General features: G+C 40.6%; 1 protein-coding gene across 1 annotated transcript in view; it reads left to right on the top strand.

Moving 5' to 3' along the window:
• The first annotated feature begins 9,041 nt into the window (after positions 1-9,041).
• LOC123961386 (peroxisomal succinyl-coenzyme A thioesterase-like) overlaps positions 9,042-20,635 on the top strand; it is a 14,432-nt gene continuing 2,838 nt past the window's right edge. The window contains exons 1-9 of the mRNA XM_046036731.1: positions 9,042-9,188; positions 10,776-10,977; positions 11,089-11,188; positions 11,282-11,472; positions 11,745-11,914; positions 14,641-14,760; positions 15,448-15,530; positions 15,675-15,768; positions 17,503-17,583. Of these exons, the coding sequence (XP_045892687.1) occupies positions 10,782-10,977; positions 11,089-11,188; positions 11,282-11,472; positions 11,745-11,914; positions 14,641-14,760; positions 15,448-15,530; positions 15,675-15,768; positions 17,503-17,583 (1,035 nt within the window). The 5' untranslated portion in view covers positions 9,042-9,188; positions 10,776-10,781. The remainder of the gene's footprint in view (positions 9,189-10,775; positions 10,978-11,088; positions 11,189-11,281; positions 11,473-11,744; positions 11,915-14,640; positions 14,761-15,447; positions 15,531-15,674; positions 15,769-17,502; positions 17,584-20,635) is intronic.

The following is a 20,635-nucleotide window of genomic DNA, read 5'->3' as shown; positions in this document are numbered from 1 at the left end:
AGATGAAATTCCCCCCCAAAATGGAAGAAACATCAGGAAGCGCAACAGTGGAGGGATCCCTCTCCCAGGACGGACAGACAGGAAATAGATGTTGAGTGTACAGAATAGATTCCCATCAGAAAATCAAAGTACATACAATTATGGTGACAAATTGTTGATTGTGAAACATAAGTGAAGAGGATGGATCCAGGAGGATTCGGATCTGAGCCACACCACCTCCTCTCCACCGTAGAGACCTGGAATAAGGACAGACCACACAAACAGAGGACAACAGCATTCACACAGAGAGGAGAAACAAACAAACACACAAAGGGCGAGGGAGAGACATGATGACGTGCAAACTAGGGAGAGAAGAACTAATAAATTATTATGTATTATTATAGATTGAAGTAGTCAAAATTGCTGAAATATGCTTCAATAGTCAGAATATAATATATAATATTCTGAAATGGATAAGTGAGTGTTTTATGCTTTTGGTACTATTTTGATGCTAAAAAATTACTTTCAAATGCAAGGCTTGTATATTTCTACCCAATTGTATTGCTCATTTTACTACATTACATTTATTCATTTAGCTGACTTGCAACTGCTATATATGTCAGAGGTCGCACGCCTCTGGAGCAACTAGGGGTTAAGTGTCTTGCTCGGGGACACAATGGTGTCACGCAGTGGATTCGAACCGTGGTCTTTCACACTAAAGGCACATGTCTAACCCGCTGCTCCATCACCACCCTACTAGATTAAGAGATCTGAACGCTTTGTGAAGCACCGTTTCTTCCCAAGAAAACAAGGTTTAGAGATCTGCAACATTGGTCTATAGACAATTTCTATTCTAACATATTCTGACAGAGTGTCTTGGTGCCCAGCCTCAAAACAGGAAGTGTGAGGGTAATGTTTGGCTCTTCTTCCTTTCCCATTTCAGGACACAGCCTTTCCAAGCCGACAGATAACAAGCTTTCAAAAAGCAGAAGAATGACCTCTGTGGAAAACACTCAGTTGTTTTGACTGCAGGCTGGGGTCAGCGAGGTGACACGCGCTTTATGATCTCTGTGTTTACATGCAGTTTTCATCCAACCAGCACAACAGAGAAAGTAGGTCAGTCTAAATACAGCCTTTACACAAACACACACACACTGACTGGTGGTCTGAAGTGGTGATGTCATTGTTGCTGCGGTGCTGTTGACCCCAGGTCGGCCCCTGATCTTTACGCTGAGGCATTCAGTTTGACCTATGACTGTGCTGCTCGCAACCCATTAAAATATCGTTAATCATTCCTTCATTCACGCCTGAAAATACCAGAGATCCCTTAATGTTCCCATCAATTTGAAAAGACAGAAACCAAAGCCTTTAAAAAAAAAACTAATTTGAAAAGTATCTCAAGTAAAATATAAAATACTTCCCCTTAATTTGCAGATTCATTAGAAATGGACAAATCCAATTATTTAAGATATTTAGAAAGATATACAAGAGGTTCTCAAAAGCCCCAAACCAAAAATGACTTTCCCCTTAATATACACATTAAATAGGAGAACTCTGTTCTCTGTTTCGTCTCTCTTGGGTCCAAGTCAGCCTATGAATTAATGGATCAATATATGGATTATAATTTATCAAGTTTTTTGCAGATTATCTGTGTGAAGTTTTTGAAGGAATTAAAATAACATTAATTCATCGAACCATCCAAGACAACAGAAGAAGAGAATGTTGTGTACATTAATATATAAATAAAAATTGCAGAAGAGGTTAATAGCTCTTACTAGTATTGCTGGTCTTACTTGTATCTATTGTTACTCATAGATCTCTTACTTTACTCATACTTGTATGTTGTTCCTCAAATATAAGTCTACAGGAATAAGCCCTGTAGTAGAATTTCATAGGACCAAAACTGGCTTCATGTTGGCAGGAAGCCATCCAATAAGATCCGACCTTTGACCTCAGAGGCCGACTCGACAGTGCTGATTTCAGAGAAACCAAAATCTCTTCAAAGTGACGTCTGACACTGACAGATGGAGAGAAATCAACTCAAACCTTCCTGTGTGATTTTACAAAGATCTAATCTGGTTGTTTATGTTTGGTCCCAACGGTATCCTTTTATACTTAATCAAATTCTCTGATTTCTGCAGACAAACTGTCTCTGGCTCTGTCTGTAGGTAAAACAGACATGATTTAAAAGTAGAGTCTCAAGAAGTACAACCCACCCCCCACCAACATCTCCAACACAATGACGAGTGTTGTCTCCTAATCACCAGCTTACAGAGGTCAGAGCATCAGACTTTGAGTCTGTAAATGGTCGCCCCTCTCAGTGGGGAAAAAGAGCCTATTTATAGAGTGTGGAGTGAGGCAACATGAAGTTAGTCTTCTTTTAAACAAATGTGGCATTAAAGAGGCTCAATGGTGTGCGTCTGTGTGTGTTGGGAATCTCAGCAGTAAAAAAAGTCTTGAACCGGTTGTTGAACTTTTCACAGCAGGAACACTGTTGGAATCGACTCATGATAAATGTAAAAGTTTATCAAAGAATTGTGTTTGCTGATTAAAAAGTCTGTTTGTTTTGCTGTTGATGTTTGTAGAACAGGTGGCAAAAGCGAAGTTATTTGCTTTCGTGTAGAGAATCAGGTGAGAAGACTGATACCACTCTCACATCTGTAACTGGTTATTACGGTATTTTTAAACCGGGGCCCTAGGTCTGCAGTGTAATCCTTGTGGGCAAAAGCCTCGGTCTGAAATCATGCGAAAGGTTAGTTGTTGCGGGAAGACGACTGTGGTCGAAAAAGTCAAATAAATGTTGTTTCCTAACCACTTATCCTTGACCTTAAGGAATCAAAACATGTGCATATTCGCAAGTTATGGCACAAGAGAGAAAATCCTTAATAGCCAAAGGTAACTTACATGGTGATCAACATCTTTTATCGGTCATGGTCAATGGATTTCTTCTTTTTTTGTAGAAAATTCAAAAGCAACACTTTTTGGTATATTTCAAAGATCCGAAATATAAAAGAGCGTTGATACAGTACTAGGTCACAGCAAAGCAAAAGAAACAATGACATTGTGAGTATCGTAAATGAGTCCAAACGGGCATTTCTGTCCGTCATGCATTGCAAGGATTTTTTAAAATGTGGTCAATGGATTTTATCGCTTGAGTTCAAGAACGGTGTGTCAGTTTAAATGTTGCTGCCGTAAGGAGTTGTGGAACGGCATTATCTCCATTCCTTTCTCCTAAAGGATGGTCCGGTGTACCCCATGCTAAAGGAGGAAGGAACCACTGAAGCACCTTTCCTTAGCATTTAGAAAATTTGACCAGCTCTTATCATGGCTGCCACTTCACTCAGTTAAGAACCTTCCTAAGCAAAAAAAGATTTTTCGACAGCAACCAGTAAGTCATCTTACTCTCTACAGCAAGGTCCATCTCTTTAGGCATCCGTTCCTTTTGATGGGCGTATTTTCCTCCAAGGATTATGTTTCAACCTTTGCAGCTTTGGGGTCTACATGGCTCACGTTTCGTTAGTCATGTAGACCCCAAAAGATGTCAAAATAGGGCCCAGGTTTAAGAATACTAACCCTCTAAATATAAAGCTGCTGCCAGCAGCTGGTAACTTATCCTAGCATAAAGTTTGGAAACAGCTAGCCTGGCTCTGTCTAAAGGTAACAAATCCACCTACCAACACCTCTTAAGCTCACTAATTAACATGTTATATCTAGTTTGTTTAATCTGTACCAAAACCAATCTGTTGTATTTTTACAGTAACTCTAAAAAGCCTACTTTTCCTAAACTTTTCAGAAAAACAGGGCTGTTTTCAGCTTTGTGAAGTTGTGTTTTCCTGCTAATCCAAGGGGGGGTTTAAAAACTTTATCATAAGAAGTAGGAGAATCTTCTCAACACACAATGCAACATTCAATATATCAGAAAACACCATTAATCCCAAAGGTATATTGCAGTGTGACATCTATTTCTTATTTTTCATCTCCCCCCAAATGTTTCTGACCGTCTTGATCACTCTCTCTCCTCGATCGCCGAACCTCCTTTTTGTCTGCTGCAGTCTTCTGCAGTGTGTGTGTGTGTGTGTGTGTGAACTTGGACTAAGAGCCAGTGTGTCCTCGGTTCATCTCTTTGCTGTTTCAGCATCATCGTGTGCTCTCATTGGTCTTAAAGAGGAACACACACACAGTTTACAGTCATTATAAGACACAACACAATTCTCTTCCCTCCACCCTCCCCGACTGTAAGATGATGTCAGTAGGGTTACATTTTTGTTTACAAATCAAATCATTTTAATCTCAGTGTGGTTGGAGTGTGTACATTTCTTAAACGTGAAAGAGACTCTACTGTCCCTTACTGCACAGGACAGGAAGGACTGTGATGCTGTCAGATGGATACCCAAGAGCAGTGGTAGAATAAGTACTCCATTTCTTCCTTAAAGGGGCAGTGTGTAAGAACTGAGACTAGTCTCCACCTGTCAAATTCATACTCCCAAAACTAGGGGGCAGCATATCACATACCAGGTAATAGCTGCTACTGACTGCTATTAGCTAGTTAGCTCAGTTAGCCATGTCGTAAATAGGTAAAGTGGTTCTTAAAACTACCTGTGGAAACTCCAGCACAAACAGAACACAAACTAAGAGAGATTTTTCTGCCACTACCTTCTCTGTAAGTAAGGCACTTGAATATGTCTGAAAACTAAAAGTACAGCCTGTTCAACTACTTTTCAAAAAGACATCACAGCTCTAAATGTGTTCTCTCAAATGGAGATGGATAAACGGTGTAAGGCTCCGACTGAGAAACGCACCATCCCAGGCAGAAGTCTGGCCTTCTTTGGCCACAACAAACAATCTGCCACCACCCAAATACACCCTGTAGTAATCGGTTTCATTGTTTTGGCACGTGATTTCTGTGTGTTCACCTGTGAAGCCCTTTGTAACCCATTAACAGGTGATATAAAAATAAAGGTTCTTATATGGCTTTAATGTTTCGGCGTCATTCTTTTGGCGGTATTGTGTAAATGCTGACCCTGATGAATTGATCTCTCTGCAAACTGATTGTCTTTTTAAGTGAAACCAGTGGCATGAAAGGAAAAAGATCTATGAACTGAGCAGGAATGGAAAGTGTGATAATGTCCTAAAAATCCCATAAATATGGTCTTTTAATTTTTTGTTTTACCATTCCACACAAAAATGTCAGTCTTGTTCCCTTTTTAGAAAAACAAACAAACAGGGAGCCTTAGTCCTGATGGTAACAGGAGCTCCCTCTTTTGTGTCTCTTTGTTGTGAATAAGACAACTCTCCTCCCACCACCACCAGCACCACCCTAACCTCCACCAACACCCTCTTCACCCGCCCATGAATATTAAACGTATGAATATATTTTAAAGCAGCTGAGCATCTCTGTCTGCTTCCCTTACCTAGTCTCTGCTGTCGCTGGTTTTATGTGTGTGTGGACAGCCGGCAAGGCGGGGAGGAGGCGTGGCTCAAGACATTTCTCACCAGGCCGGAGACAGCTGATCTTTGACCTCTTAACCAGTCTCAATATGTTTTTTAACACAGTGAGTTGTTATTAGCATGCTTAGTGTCGTAGCATGCAGCAGGCTGCTGGTAGCTGAGGGTCATTCGTCATCACAGCGTGTTGTGTTTAAATTAGATACGCTGCTGAAATGAATCATGACGATTTACAGAAAAAAATGTATTTGTGTTATCATGGAGCATCTGGATAGAAGGGACGGAAACAGTTTGAGTTTCTTCTTTCTCTAAACTGGTCAGTACGTAGGTTAGCGAGCAGCTAAAGTGTAGGCTACATTTAAAAACAGAAAATTCTCCCATTGTTGACTCTGTAGCTGCTAATTTTCTGTTGAACTGTTTTTGCAGAACTCAAATTGACGTAGTGGTTGGAAGGTGTAGTTTTTCTTTTTGATGGCCCATGCTTCCAGTCTTTGTGTGAAGCTAGGTAACGCCAATGACAGGCTCAGAATCCAAATTAACACAGGAAACACTCATCAAGATACGAAGACGAATCTGATAGTGAATAAGGAGAAAACAGTGACTTAAATATGCAACAGAGGTGGCGATAACAGGGCGGGGCAATCTACATCGACAGGAAAGACAAGAGCAGGATGTGAGGGATTTGCTTGGGTTGCTGGTTCGAGTCCACCACGCACCATTGCCAAAGGTGACGCTGAGCAAGGCCCTGAACCCCTAAACTGCTTCCCAGGTGCTGCACAATGGCTGTCCACTGATCATAAATTAGGATGGGTTTAAATGCAGAGAAACAATTTCCGCTCTGGGATCAACAAAGTATAATCGAAAGAGAAAGAGAAGAAAAGGGACCAGAAATGAGAGGAGAGAAAAATACCAAAGTAAAACAGGAAACAAAGAATAAAAGACACAATAACAAAACAACACAGATAACGAGAAAACGGGAAGTCAGTCAACATAAACACAAGAGTAAAGAATCTAACGCTTGATTTCTACGTGATTTTTCTGTGCTAAAAATCTAAGTAATTAATCAAAAATGGATGGGAGAAAATGACTGATGACCAGTTTGAATCTGGATAGTGGTCGATGCTATCAGTCTCTACTGACACATTCTTCCCTCTGATTTCTAAGATGAATCTAAAATACAAAATCCCAACCCATTTTCCAGGTTGTGAAAATAACTCAGCAATATGTATATTTGAGTTACCGTGCGAAAACGGTGGATTAATTAAAATGCACCTTTAAAAAGCAGAGGCAGCACGTGAATGACAAGAATCAGAAGAACCAGAGGCGCATGTTTTGACCCCTCATAAAGTCAGAGGGCCCCCAAGGGACAGATGGATCTTCCAGTGCTGACTGACAACAAGAAGACGACACTTTGTTGTTGGGCACTCAGTTGGGTAACAGCAAACCCCCAACCCACCTCCCCATTCTCTTCAGAAGTCAAAGGTCAGAGGTCGTTTGGGGTCGTATGAAGACATGCGGCTGACTGTGCTTTCATTCTTAACTCTAAAGTCTTTTTTTCATTCAATCATCAGTAAGATGATCTGATACCCTCATAATAACTAAAGTAACAAATACAATCAAAGACATTATAACAAGATCCAATCCATGGGTTTTGGTGCTATTTGGCCAAAAAAAAACAATAAAGCATTTGAGTAAAAATGATTCAAAACACCTTCACCATATCAACAAAACCCAGGTTGTGGTCTTCCTCATCTTCATCAGTCGTAAAAGGGGGTCAAATAAGCAGCACCATGATCACATTCAGATCCACATAAGAAGGGATTATGTAAATTACACGAGGGGTCAGTATGGGGATTATTTTAGGAGGGAAGTCTTCTGGAAAAGTTAAATTCATAACGTAATGTCACTACTTTACACTCAGACATCACACAGAGGCTACACACAGCTCTCAACCCCACTTTCTGAAACAGGGAAGCTGATATTTCCTCCAGTTATTTCGTTTGTTCCTTCAGCATTACAGTGCTTAGCCTGCTGTAGCCTACAACTCCTGACATTTCTGTGCTAATAATGCCTTTATGATTAATGTACAGCTCAAACATTGTCTGTCAACACTAGTGAACTGGATAGTAAAGGTTGAGATCTATCATGGAGACTATTTCTCCTCAAAAAACTATTAACATGTCTGATATTTTTCCTTTTGTCGCTCACTAAATAATAAAAATATTCAGATATTTTCTTAAGTAAAAAAAAAAGTCCTGGACTGAAAATGTTACTTTGAAAAAGTACATAAATGTAATCACCAAAATGTTAATAAAAATAAAAGTAGCCTACTAAATACAGAAAAATGTCCCCTGTAACTGTTGTTCAATTATATATATTCTCATTGCCTACACCATGTGGTCATTGAGAAAGCACTGACATTCGATATTGTTTACTCAATCAGCACAGGTTGAGCTCAATTAACACACAACTACCCAGGTGGAAACACAAGGAGTCATAATCGATAACACAATCAGATAGATATATAAAAAGGCCGGAGTCAGTTCATTCAGTTTTGGAACAATGGATCCAGAGAAATCTGAAGGAAGAGCTAGAGGACACCAGAGAGGAGGAGGAGGAAGAAGAGGAGAAGGAGGAAGAGCAGGGAGAGGAGGAAGAGGAGAATGAAGATGTACAGTAGGAGTTGAAGGAGGAGATGGGATAGGAGGAAGATGAGGTGGTGGAGGAGGTGGAGAACAAGAATCTCTGGCGTGTCCCACAACAAAAACAGTATGCTGGTGCAGAATAATGTGTTGTTTGGTGTGTTGGACTGTACAGTACACTAAGGAATAAAACACATTCAAGTGTTTACATTTATTCATTCTTTTGTGTTCATCATGTGTAAAGATTTCTTGGGGGAGGACAACAAGCAGCATTACTAATAGCCAGTTTTTGTAGTGTTTTGAATTGATCTCACCAGTGTGTAAAACCGGCGTGTGTGTTTTTGAGGGCTTGTGTGTTATGTCTGAGGGCAAAGTTTGGATTTTCAGCAAGATTGAATGGTTTTAAGTGGAGAGCTTCATTATAGGCCTACAGAAAAACTGTACAATAAATTAAATTTATTAAAAGGAAAAGCAACACATGTTCTGAAGCTGGAACCATGAAACCAGCTTTCTTTGGAGCCTGAAAAGAACAGATTTTTAGGTGCGTTTAAATTCATACGGCATGCTGGTTAGAAATGTTGCTGCAAAACGTCACCATGTCACATGACATTAAAACCTCGCGGTGCAATGCGGCCGCAGTTGCTTTTCCCCGGCTGCACTAAAAATATTCTCGCAGCATTTGTCTTTGCAAATGCCGCGAGATCGGTCATTGATCTGAGCTCACAGTAAACTCATGCAGGTAGAATATTTGTCCGACTTGACGGCGCCGTTTTTATTCCCCGCCCCTTCAGTCACCTGCCAGCCGCAGTCAGCTCGAACCGCATCAGATCCACGTCAGACCAGAATTTAGAGTTCAGGTGACTCGATGGCGCCACCTTGTGTCCAGACACAGTGATGCTGCTGTGTGAAGATACCAAAGCTTCACTAGTGGGTGGGCTGGACTTCAGGCGCTTAAGTAAAGTTCGGCTGTCGGTCAGCCTCGGTTTTATAAAAGTTGATTAACACTGACTCGATCACTACTTCGTTTCCAGACTCCTGACGAGTTTATCCTCCGGGTGAGACGGAGCAAAATCAACGCACTCACTGCAAACCTGCACAACAGAAGGCAACAGCTGCTCTAAGGTCTGTTCTTGCTGTGCACTCGTAATATAAGGAATCATTTTGCATATTTAGGTAGGAAATTAGATGGTTTTGTGGACTTTGATCTCATCTTCCAAGGTAAGTACAGCGATCTGGATGATTAAGTTAATAACATAACGTAACATTTTAAATACCTACTCTTAAACTAAATAAAGTTATAGCTACTCCTACCCGGTAATGCTCAAAGTATTTCAACAATAGTGAGCAACCTGAATCCGCTTACGGTTGCTGGTTAATACATGAAAAGGTGGGGATAAATACGTAAATGTTAATGCAAATGACTTGTTTGTTTTTTAATGTCCCTTTAGGGTATGGGCCTACACGGGCAATAGATTTAATGATGTCCTTGAACCCTAACCTGCACACACACCCACACCCTACATAAATACTGACTGGACTCTTCATTTTTACTGTATAAAACCCAGTGTTAGTTTTACACTCCACAAAAACAAATAATCAAGAGAGCAATTAGCCTGTTTCAAACGCAGTTCCCTGCACATGTATTTCACAGTTAAATGATGTTATACTCATTCTTATTAGAATGTAATGATGTTTGCTCTGCCCTCAGAGGAATGAACAGGCCTACTATTCCTTATTTATCAGAGGGGATTGGGGGTGAGCTTGGTGTGACTTTTGACTTTTTTGATCTTGACCCCTCCTGGAGCTACAAATATTTTTCCTTGAACCTCCCTTTGGTACATGGGGAAAATGCATGACCCTCCCTCCACCATATATAAACATATTTTTATTATATGCTACACCAAAGTCAGCTGTGATGAATGAAAAATTGTAAATCAAAATGAGAGCAAAAAAAAACAAACATACAAGAAGGCTGTCTCGTGAACTGAATTCACCATTATTAGGAGAGAAACGTTTCCTTTCTTACCTCTAGTTAGTGTTGTAGTCAAGACCGCCCAAACCGAGACCAAGTCAAGACCAAGACCAGAGTTTACGGAGACTGAGACAAGACCAAGACTTTTAGGGGCTGAGACCAAGTCCAGACCAAGACCAAGGGAGGGCAAGACCAAGACCAGTTCCCTACATTACATGACACACAGTAAATGTGGAAAAAGTACTTCTCAAATTGATATGAAAGATCCACATTCCCGTTAAAACACCAACATACAAGCACTAAGAGCTGAAATCAACGTAAGCATCGGCATCGCGGGGAGGGGGGACAGTCCTTAACGGTAATAACACATTTTAAATTAGGTTTATTGGTTGCATTTGAAGTAATAATTATTTTACATTCAATCAAAGTTAGGATGTTAACAAATAAATCTGACAATGCAAAAGCAATTTATTGAAAATCCCAAAGTTATGGTCTTAACTGGTATTGAAATAAAATCCCAAGTCCTCAATGTCCGAGACCGAGACAAGGCTGAGTACAAATGCGGTCGAGTCCGAGACGAGACCAAGACCATCAAAAAGTGGTCTTAAGACCGGTCTCGAGTACTAAAACACTACCTCTTGTGGTATCAGTCCAGTCATATATAGTTGTGGTTTATTACTTTGTCTTCATTTTGACATACTGGTATCTGTCTCTGGTTATTTTATCTGTCCGCTCAGTTCAAGATGGACAGGAAGCAGTTTTGTGTGAATCTGTCGGTCCAGCCGACCAGAGGGCTCGTGGATGAGAAGTTTATCGTCACGGTCCAGAATGTCCCGTCTGGTTTCCAGCTGACCGTCCACGCCCTCCATCATTGTGAAGATGGAAACACCTGGGAGGCGTTCGGCCACTACACCGCCAATGCCATTGGGACTGTGAAAAGTACATGATTTAATGCCTGGACCTTGAAAATCTAGTCAAATTCATTTACTAATGTTTGTATCAAAAATGTTTGTGGATGGTTGTCTTATTTTTAATGGTTTCAATTTACAGTTTCAGAGGATCCCAGTCTGGGCGGGACATATTCTGGGGTTGAACCGATGGGTCTACTGTGGAGCCTCAGACCATTTCCAGGCAGCAAACCTGGGCTCAGGTAGGCTAACAAGGACAGAATTGTTCAGATGATGTTAATCAATACCAAGTGAATTATCATTATCAGAGTCAACTCTTTCCCATCATCACTCAGGTTGAGGAAGGTGAACGTCCAGACTCCCATGGAGGTCACAATCTCAGTGTACCAGGGTCACCAGACTGAGGGCTTTATGGATCAGGTGCCGCTGGCCAGTGTGGTGGTGGAGCGCTGGTACATGGCGCCCGGCGTCCGCAGAATCCCCATCACAGAAGGCGGACTCACTGCGACCCTCTTCCTGCCCTCAGGTAGGACTAGAAAGGAGCCTGGAGGGAGGTGTCCTGCTCAGGTGTGACATTCTGAGCAACACTGACCAATAGACTACCATTAAGCATGAAAGGTAAACAAGTTCAGCACAAAGTAGTTGAGACTTAATGGTACTGTGGAATGACCAAGCGAAAAATGAAGGCAGGAAATACTCAAAAAGGTTCCATCGCATAAAGCACAGAGTTGCAGGAACGTCAGAAATGTCCAATATCATTTGTTGTATAAACTGTAAACAGTTTTTGGTGTTTTGAAGGACCAGGACCTTTCCCGGGCCTCCTGGACTTGTGGGGGGGTGGAGGGAAGTTGGTGGAGTACCGTGCAGCGCTGCTGGCCTCACATGGATTCGCCTCCCTGGCCCTCGACTACCTGACACCTAAAATCACCATGGAAACTGGGAAGATGGTGGACAACCAGTACTTTGAGGTAAACCTGATGAGTGTCTAAACTGCAAACATCTAATCAATCAAATCGAATCAGTCTTCTTTCAGATTACCCCAAAATAACTGTAATTATGTCCATTAGGGAGCAGCAGAACTCTCTACATTAAAAAGAAGTTGTGGCTAAAACATTAGCTAACAGCTGCCTGCTTCCAGAAGCAGCAAGCGCTGGTCAGCATGATCGTCATATTGCTGTTTTGTTTGTGTCCTCCCGATGAAGGTAATGTTCACTCTTAAGATACGAGTCTGCACATTTCTGCGGAAGTAAAGTTACGAATCTACTCCCCCACACTGTCAAACCTGCAAAAATAAATGTATAAGCTGGCAACGTTTCGGTACTAGACCTTCATCAGACAAATGGTGTTAAATACTTAGACTTATTTGTCTGCACTGCAGGATTCCAGAACATTTATGTCAATGAATGCGTTTTATTATTATTTTTTGTTTGCATTCGTTATACAGAAATCTACATTCATCATCATTCATCTATTATAAATCTCTCTAGGACGATACATTATTGCTGCTACAGAGAGTGCTGTATTGAAGCTTAAGCTCTAAATATACTAATGGAAGTGTGAATTAATGTTGTAATGTTGCCTGATATCACATGGAAGTGGGTGGTTGGTGCAGAAATACAAGTCACCTCCTACAAAAGATGGCTTCTCAGTATGTAAGTATTAATCTGCCAATCATTTTGTTGATTAACCTATTTACAAATTTTTGAATAATAATTTTATTTAGTGTGATGTCTTTTAATGTCTTGACAAAATTCCTGGCAAAAAATACAGAAGACGGGGCTCCCTGGGGTCGGGGCACATTGTGGGGTCACACTCTGTCAGGATTGTGTTGAGCTGTGTAGGTTTTAAAAATCTTGTCTGCAGACACCAGGGCCCCGTTTCAGAAAGCGGGATTTGTAAAAATTCTGAGTATGTTGAGCCTGAGATGAGGGAAACTCTGGGGTTTCCGTTTCAGAGAGTGAGATCAGATAATCCCTAGATCAGTAACTCCGGAAACTGATGCTGTGAACCTCACCTCGTTCACAGGATAAGTTGGAAAACTCAGTTTCTCTCTAACTCCTCCCCTCCCGCGGAGCCTGAGGCAGCTGTCTGACACACCGTTTCATTTCCTCATTCATTCTGTCGATATCGAAGCACATATCTGAACGCGTTTACATCTTTAAAAACTTTAAAATCCCGGTTAGATAGGCTATTAGTTTTTTACCCAAACATGATCTTGAACATGACCGCTTTGTGATCAATCTGTCATCGACGTATGGACAGATCTTCGCACATCGTGGATTTATCCTCAGCCCAGAATAAAATCTATGTCCGTCGTTAACGCTGCGACTCTGTGGACAGTTGCACTGAAAACACTTACTGTGGGCTACATTACTGCAGTAATCACTATTTAATATGTAGGCTAACCTATAAAACTGATCAATAAACAGTAATCTTTCATATTGTAGTCGCACTGATTGGAACATTCGTAGTTATCATGTGTTTTGACAGCATTAATAAAATACAAAATGAGCAAGATTTTATTAATGTAAAATAGACGTCTAAAACTTTATAGTCAGTTTGAACCTATAGACACATTTTCCACTGCAAAAATTATTAATAGGCTAACCTGCTGGGTGTGACTGTGACTTTACAATCACAGGTTCACGAGTAAACTGTGTCTTATATTTGATCTATAGCCGACCTATTTTCATAATCAGGCAGCCGATTGCCACCGGCATTTTATCCCGTCGGGTTACAGCTTAATAAATATAGCCTTCCTATTTAAAATCGAATGTAATGGGCTGTAGCACTTTTTCATTCATTAAGGAAATTCCAGTCTGGTAAATGATGAATGAGCGACGCTATGTAGTGGGCTAGCCTAATAATGTTAACGCATTGACTCTTCCTCCACTCCTATCATGGTCCGCATTGGCAGCATTCATATTTCTAGCTCCACCCGATTAAAATGGAGGCTCTGCCTTTATTTACCCGTTGCCATGGTGAATCATAGTATCGGAGCTCCATCAATGATGGCTTTTTTTCATCCCCACGCACGCGCTTCCATCAGGCTCAACATACTCTGAGTTGATTGAACTTATTCTGATCAGCATTAACCCAGAGCTCAGGGATAAGCTCAGAGTTTGTTAAGCCTGCTTTCCCAAACAGGGCTCTGGATGTGTCTCTCTTATCTGTGTGTCGGTTTATGTGTCAGTAAACCCATAAAAAACGGGTTCAGAGGTTTATTCACCTTTACAGGGACACTCATTCACTCAGACCAGAGACTGCTCAGCTATTGAAGTTAAACTGTGTGTAATATAATCGTAACTGTTACCTAAGTTAACAGCCTGGCAGCAGCATCAGTTTTGATTGCCTGCAGGCAGCAGAGGTTTTTGACTCATCTCTAAACACAGACAGCCGCAAAGTTAAAAACTCACAATTTACAATCTTGCCTCACAGGACTTTGTGATCTGTACAACATTCAACTCTCTAAAACTGGATAGCAGACAAAAGAACCAGAATATAAACCCGTTGTTACTATCACAGGATGTAGACTGCAAGAAATACCGAAATATCCTCTATAATAGTGAACGCAATCTAAAGGATGAAACTCCATGCAAACTGAAGCTTATCATTTCTTATCTTCCTGTTTCACAAAATGTTCCAAGCCTCTGTGTTACAGCTGTTTCTTTTCTGACATGTTCTCTTGCTGCAGACGGCTTATAGAGTCCTGGAGCAGCATCCTCAGGTCCTCAGCAGCAGGATCGCCATGATGGGTCTTTCCTTTGGCACCAGTATCACCTTAAAAATGGCTGCATACTCTCAAGTTATAAAGGTAAGACAACAATAGCTAAAAGTTACTTTCACCATATTGAGGTAGCTTGAAGTCGCTCTGTTAGTTTAATTAAGGTAGTAAGATATTAAGATATATATATATTAAGATCTGGGACAATTTACTTTGGCTCTGCAAGTGAAAGTGAATTGAAAATTCTTGATTTCAGTCTGAAATGTCTCCCTGTGACAGCGGTATTACTAACACTGTTCAGTATGTTTTAACAAGTATTTCTGCTCAGTGTTATGGCTGCTCATCAAGCTCTGAAGATCAGATTATTGTAGAAATTGTCTGCAAGCATTGAGACACTTAATAAATAATACACAAACACTGCTGAGTTGAAGAATAAAATACAGTATATATATTATAGAATATGGAGATCATACCTACATCAGCCAGAGGATATGCCTCCTCCTCTGTTCAGCTCGTTTTATAGCACTTTAGGAACTACATTCTGATTGGCTATCACCCAGGAGTTAACAGTTTAATCCAAAGACAATGAACACAGTATACTACAAGCTGAACTTGCAGTGATCACAAGCTTCTCAAACTGTTAATTGAACCAAACTTATTTGTCCCTTATCAGGTTTCTGTCTCATTTAAACCTGCGTAAACCTCTATATATTAATTGTGTGTGTGTGTGTGTGTGTGTGTGTGTGTGTGTGTGCGCATGTGTGCGTGGTCTTCCAGCTCAGGTGTGCTGTGTGTATCAGTGGGAGTCATGTGCAGCCGATTGACGGCTCTGTGGAACAGATGATGACTTACTTTAAAGAGTAAGTTGATCTGGCGTCAGTTACTTTATGATTTTTTTCAGGTGTTGTTTAGCTGTTATTTTAATAACGGATAATTCAAGTCTGAGTCATCAGTCAGAATTGGGGAAGATGAAGAATTATTATTATTATTTTTTGGCCTATTAGAAACGCTGGGAAGACTCGCATCAATGAGGAGAATGAGATGATCTGGCGAGATCTGCTGCTGCCCATTCCCACCGACCCCACACTCAAAGTGGACGTGAGTACCACCAGCCAGAATTACCATCTAAACTAAATTTTGTAATTGTGTTTTTGGTCTCAAAAGCAAGTGTCATTATTAGAGCAAAGGGACTGGGGAAAAACAAGGATGGAAAAACTCCAGGGGCCTCATGTATAAACGCTGCATAATGCACAAAAAGGTTACATATGCTGGATTTCACGCACACGTGGGACATATTAAAATGAACGTGACGTGAGAATGTGCAGGCTGTGGCGCAAACTCTTGAGCTGAATGTGCGGACCCACTGCAAACTTTTGTCTGGCTCTTTGAGAAAACTCCAAAGTGCCAAAACTCACCAAATGTTTCAAAAATATAATTACTAATAATGTCAGGTGGCAGGATGCAGGCTGCCTTTCCCGATATTAGACGTATATTAACTCTTCACCACCTGCACATATGGACTGTGTAAATTAAAAATGTCTTGAAATAAAGCCAGGGACAGCTCTCCCATAATCGTTACTCTCCATCCTCATCATCAGTCCTCATGATGCAGGCCAAACAGAAAAACCGACATTAAAAAATGTGTTCACCTGTCAAACCTCAATCTTCAAATGATCTCCCGGGTGGGGGATACTACTGACTGAAGCCTACTCTGTATGATTGCTGTAAACATAAAAACTGTGTGACACTCCTGCATAATGCTGAATGGCTGCGCAATGGCACTGCAGAGGAAAACGCGAGTGAAAGGATTAGACAGTGTCCATGAAGATTTCCTGGCCCATGATGATGACTGACTAATACTTCAATTTAGATTCTCTAAAGTCGTGCTCTTGGATCTGTGTGCTGAACTGGGTCCAGCATTTGACAGACTGACCTGGTGGAACCGTGCCATCCCGATACAAATACAAGTAGGCAATAAAACTGTTTCTGCCGGTCGGCTGTTAGCAGCGGGAGCCGACTGGTGTGTGTCTGATGGGATCAACAGTATATAGTGTTTACCTTTCTACAATAAGCCTTTGTTTACAATAACATAATACTATAACACTCTAAAAGTCTTCTTTTGTTTGTGAACAAGCTGCATCAAACAATATCTAGGCTACTTTCTGTGAGTACGCCATCTTTCAGTATGAAAGCTGCGTAGTCTTTTATACATGAGGCCCCAGGTGTCTGTAATGATGTGCATGCCATCTAAGCATGATGTACATTTGCATTCTTTACTTTAACAAACTCAACAATATAATCATATTTTGTAGTCTTGATTACTAATCTAAAGTGTTATTGACCTATTTCAGCTATATTTGTGTTAATGTCTCTGGAAAACTGTACTTTGTAGTAACATACAAGTGCCACAAAAGGATGATGACTACATGTAAAGCACCATTTGGGAACCATGCCAGTGACTGAAGTTTCCACAGCACCTCCTGAAAATGTTTCCCACTAAAAAGGCTTGTTAGAAAATGAAGGGACTTTTAATTGCATAAATGGATACAGGAAGTGCTAAGTTTGTAATTACCTACCTTAATGCAGTAACAAATAGTAAACTGGAGCAGATCAGAAAACAAGAATGCTTCATATTAAAATATGACCAATTATATTTTAACCAAACAGAGAGATTTAGAAATAAAGGCCTGCTGCACTCTGCAGCTGAGGTTCTACGGCCACTATTTGATACACACATAAATTATTACACAGGAGACGTCAGTGATGCATAAATGTTTGAATCTGCAGCCGGTGATAAAAGCTGAAATGTTACTGCTGTTTGTCTCTGAGCAGGTGGGACGACTCCAGTGTCCTCTGTTGCTGGTTGTTGGTGAGGACGATCAGAACTGGCCCACCTACGAGTCTGCACAGGACGTGAGTTTACTGACATGACAACATCCTGTGCAGTGTTACCCCTACTATTGATTTGCTTCGGTCCACTCTGTGTCTGTGTTTCAGCAAGGGAGGCGCTGCTCAGCGGCTCCTCCACAGACACACGCCGTCATATCTAAAAAATGATTTCTTGACTTTGTGGGCAGATTGAGATATTCCTTCAGAAAAAAAGTTATGTCTGGTCAGGCTTTGTAAACAAGGAGGAGCGCTGCAAACCTGAGAGTATCCTCTATTAGACTCACATGAGCAACATATGGAGGACCTATTTGATAGGGGACAATTCCCAGTACATGTATTACAGCATGAGGAGCTCGTAACTTTCAACAGTATAAATGTTGAGGAACAGAGGAGGTGCTAAAACAGGCACAAATTAGCATGCCGCGTCTATGACGACACCACAAAACAACGCCCGCTGTGCGACAGTACTATTTTCAGGCGGTCTACCTACATTTTGGCAATGTGTGAAGCCTACTCTGTATGAGTGCTGTAAACATATAAAAACTGTGTGACACTCTAATGCTGCATGGCTGTGCTATGGCTCTGCATTTCACTGACCAACCTGGCGGAACCGTGCCATACCAGTAGGCTATAACCACTGTTAATTAAATAGAATGTTTTGGACCTGCAACTTATCAAAGAGAGAGAGGAATTAGACATGGTATTACTTTATCACACAAATGAGCAGCTGGGTACACTTTAACTCACGGCCTACAGAAGAACTCAGTCTGGCCTGAGTGAATTCCCCCCATGCAGCGTTGATGTATGTAAAAGCTAACATTACAGTACATGGGCGTTGGAACCATTTTATGTGGGTGAGACCCACCCAGTTTTTAAGACCAATGATATTGGACACACTCACTTTTACTGTAATTCCATTCTACAGCCGTCCCTTTCACGCTGCTGCTGCTTCAAATCCATTCCACTCAGTGCATTTAGTCCATTTAAGTTAAACTCCATTCCGTGTTTTCACTGCTCGCGCCTGCTGCAGTGCCACGACACAGGCAGGTAAACAAAGCATTTTAGGATACCTGCTGCTCAGGTGTGTCTTTGTGTCACATACTGTCACTAACAAAGCCGCTTTTTAAGTGAATGTTCATCATTTGTTCACTTGATGCTTTTAAAGGCATCATGTAGTCTTTGTTGCAGCATTGAATTATAGTTACACTTATTGTTATTATAACACTTTTTTGCTAGGCTAACTAGCTACAGTTATGTTCAAATTAATCAACCAGAGTTAGCAGCTCTTTGAATCCTGGTCAATGAGATAATCTAGCTGTGGTACCAGTGCCAAATTTGATTCAAAAAAGGACTGGACAAAATTATTGTTTTTTCATCTGCATGTGTGCTGATTCAGCAGGGATGATATTACATGAGAAAGTTGATCTACAGGAGAAACATATTTGAAAGCAATACAGAATGACTGAGAGCTGCACTGACTGTTGAGTTTTAGATACTGAATTGTCACCTGCCACCTGAATGTTGTTTCCCGTTGCATAAATAATAATTGGTGCAGGAAATGTCACCAGAATGCAAGAAATTAAGTGTTTAATGCTCAAACTTTGACCTAGACCCTCCACATATAACATATTTCTGGATTCATGATAGAGACACTATTGTCATTATATAAAAAATATAATGAAATTCAGTTTAGAGAAAAACACTGAACTTAGCAGCTTTAAAATAGCATATAAGCAATGAGGATTTCTATAAAATAGTGTTAAAAACATCATATCTTGTTCTCTTGAGATATATATATATCCTATATATATATATATAGGATATATATATTTAAAAAATCCTGGAGGAGGACCCGCCCACATTTGTTTTACTTCCGACGTCCATGTAACATTTCAGTAACTTTTGTTCAACAGAGGAGAAATGGAAGAACAGAGTATGTCTTTCACTTTTTATTTGTTAACATCATGGCATCTTCACTGGTTGTTGACACAAGTGTAGTTCTACTACAGTAACAAAAGATGCGAGTGCAAAGATTTTACAAGGGCAAGTTACGTACACCCTGGGGGCTAAGCCCCCCCTTCTTTCAATCCTAGTGACGTCCCTGCTGGCATGTTATTTTCAGAGATCTCATGCAAAACAATGTTTTAGGAACATAGTACACTGTTTGTACTAAGTTTAGTGAAAAGCAACATTTTGGCCACAAACCTTTTAACACCGCCAATGGGTCAAATTTTCCCGCAGCTGTTTTTTGATTGTATGTATCTTTGTTTCAATGTCATTTTCAAATCCCCCAGTCTTTGACTTTTCCTAAAAGTGTGTTATGTAGCACCTCCTATTGTTAAAAAATGTCAAGATAAAGGCAGATTTAAAAAATGGGCATTTATATCTATAAGCGCCAGCGGGTAAAATTTACCCCTATAGAGAATACAGTCATGTTAGTGCTGTTCATTTCGCGCATCTAGATAAATATTCTATGTTGCTATTGCAATGCCTTTCCCACTACAGGCATTACACTTTCTCAGCGCAGTGAGTGAAGGAGAGTCTGACGGTGGGGGCTGAGCGATGTGTCCAAGGTTGATTCTGCATCTGAAGGGTCATTATCTGACAGCGATCCACTTGTATGAAGTAAAAAGGCATAAAAGCTGCTGTTTACAGCTTTTGTGTTGCTACATGATCATCAAAACTAATGCTGCAGTAGTCTAGTTTTTCGCTGTGATAGAGGTGTGTTCTGCGGTGCCTTCAAGAGAGCTTCTGCAGGTCCAAGGATTCTTCGTCAGATTGTTTTTTCCCATAGTTCCTATCAGTAACTATCAGTTCTTGTTCCCAGAATAATTTAAGACTTTTGGTCTTGAAATTTAGTGTCTGTTCTGCAAAGACTCCTTTCAGTTCAGAGGTGACAGCAGCGAGAACGATATTAGAAATACATTAATAACAAATCATATCCAAAGTGTGCAAATAAAAAAAAAAAAAGACATCATGAATCCATTTGACAAATATGAGAGTATATATTTTTCTTCCTGTTTTTCAGATTAGGAAGATGATGGAGAGTGCGAAGAGAGTGTGCGGCTCACTCCTG

This window comes from Micropterus dolomieu, linkage group LG22 (assembly GCF_021292245.1).
Source record: "Micropterus dolomieu isolate WLL.071019.BEF.003 ecotype Adirondacks linkage group LG22, ASM2129224v1, whole genome shotgun sequence".
Taxonomy (NCBI): Eukaryota; Metazoa; Chordata; class Actinopteri; order Centrarchiformes; family Centrarchidae; genus Micropterus; species Micropterus dolomieu.
This window is presented reverse-complemented; position numbering and strand designations above follow the sequence as displayed.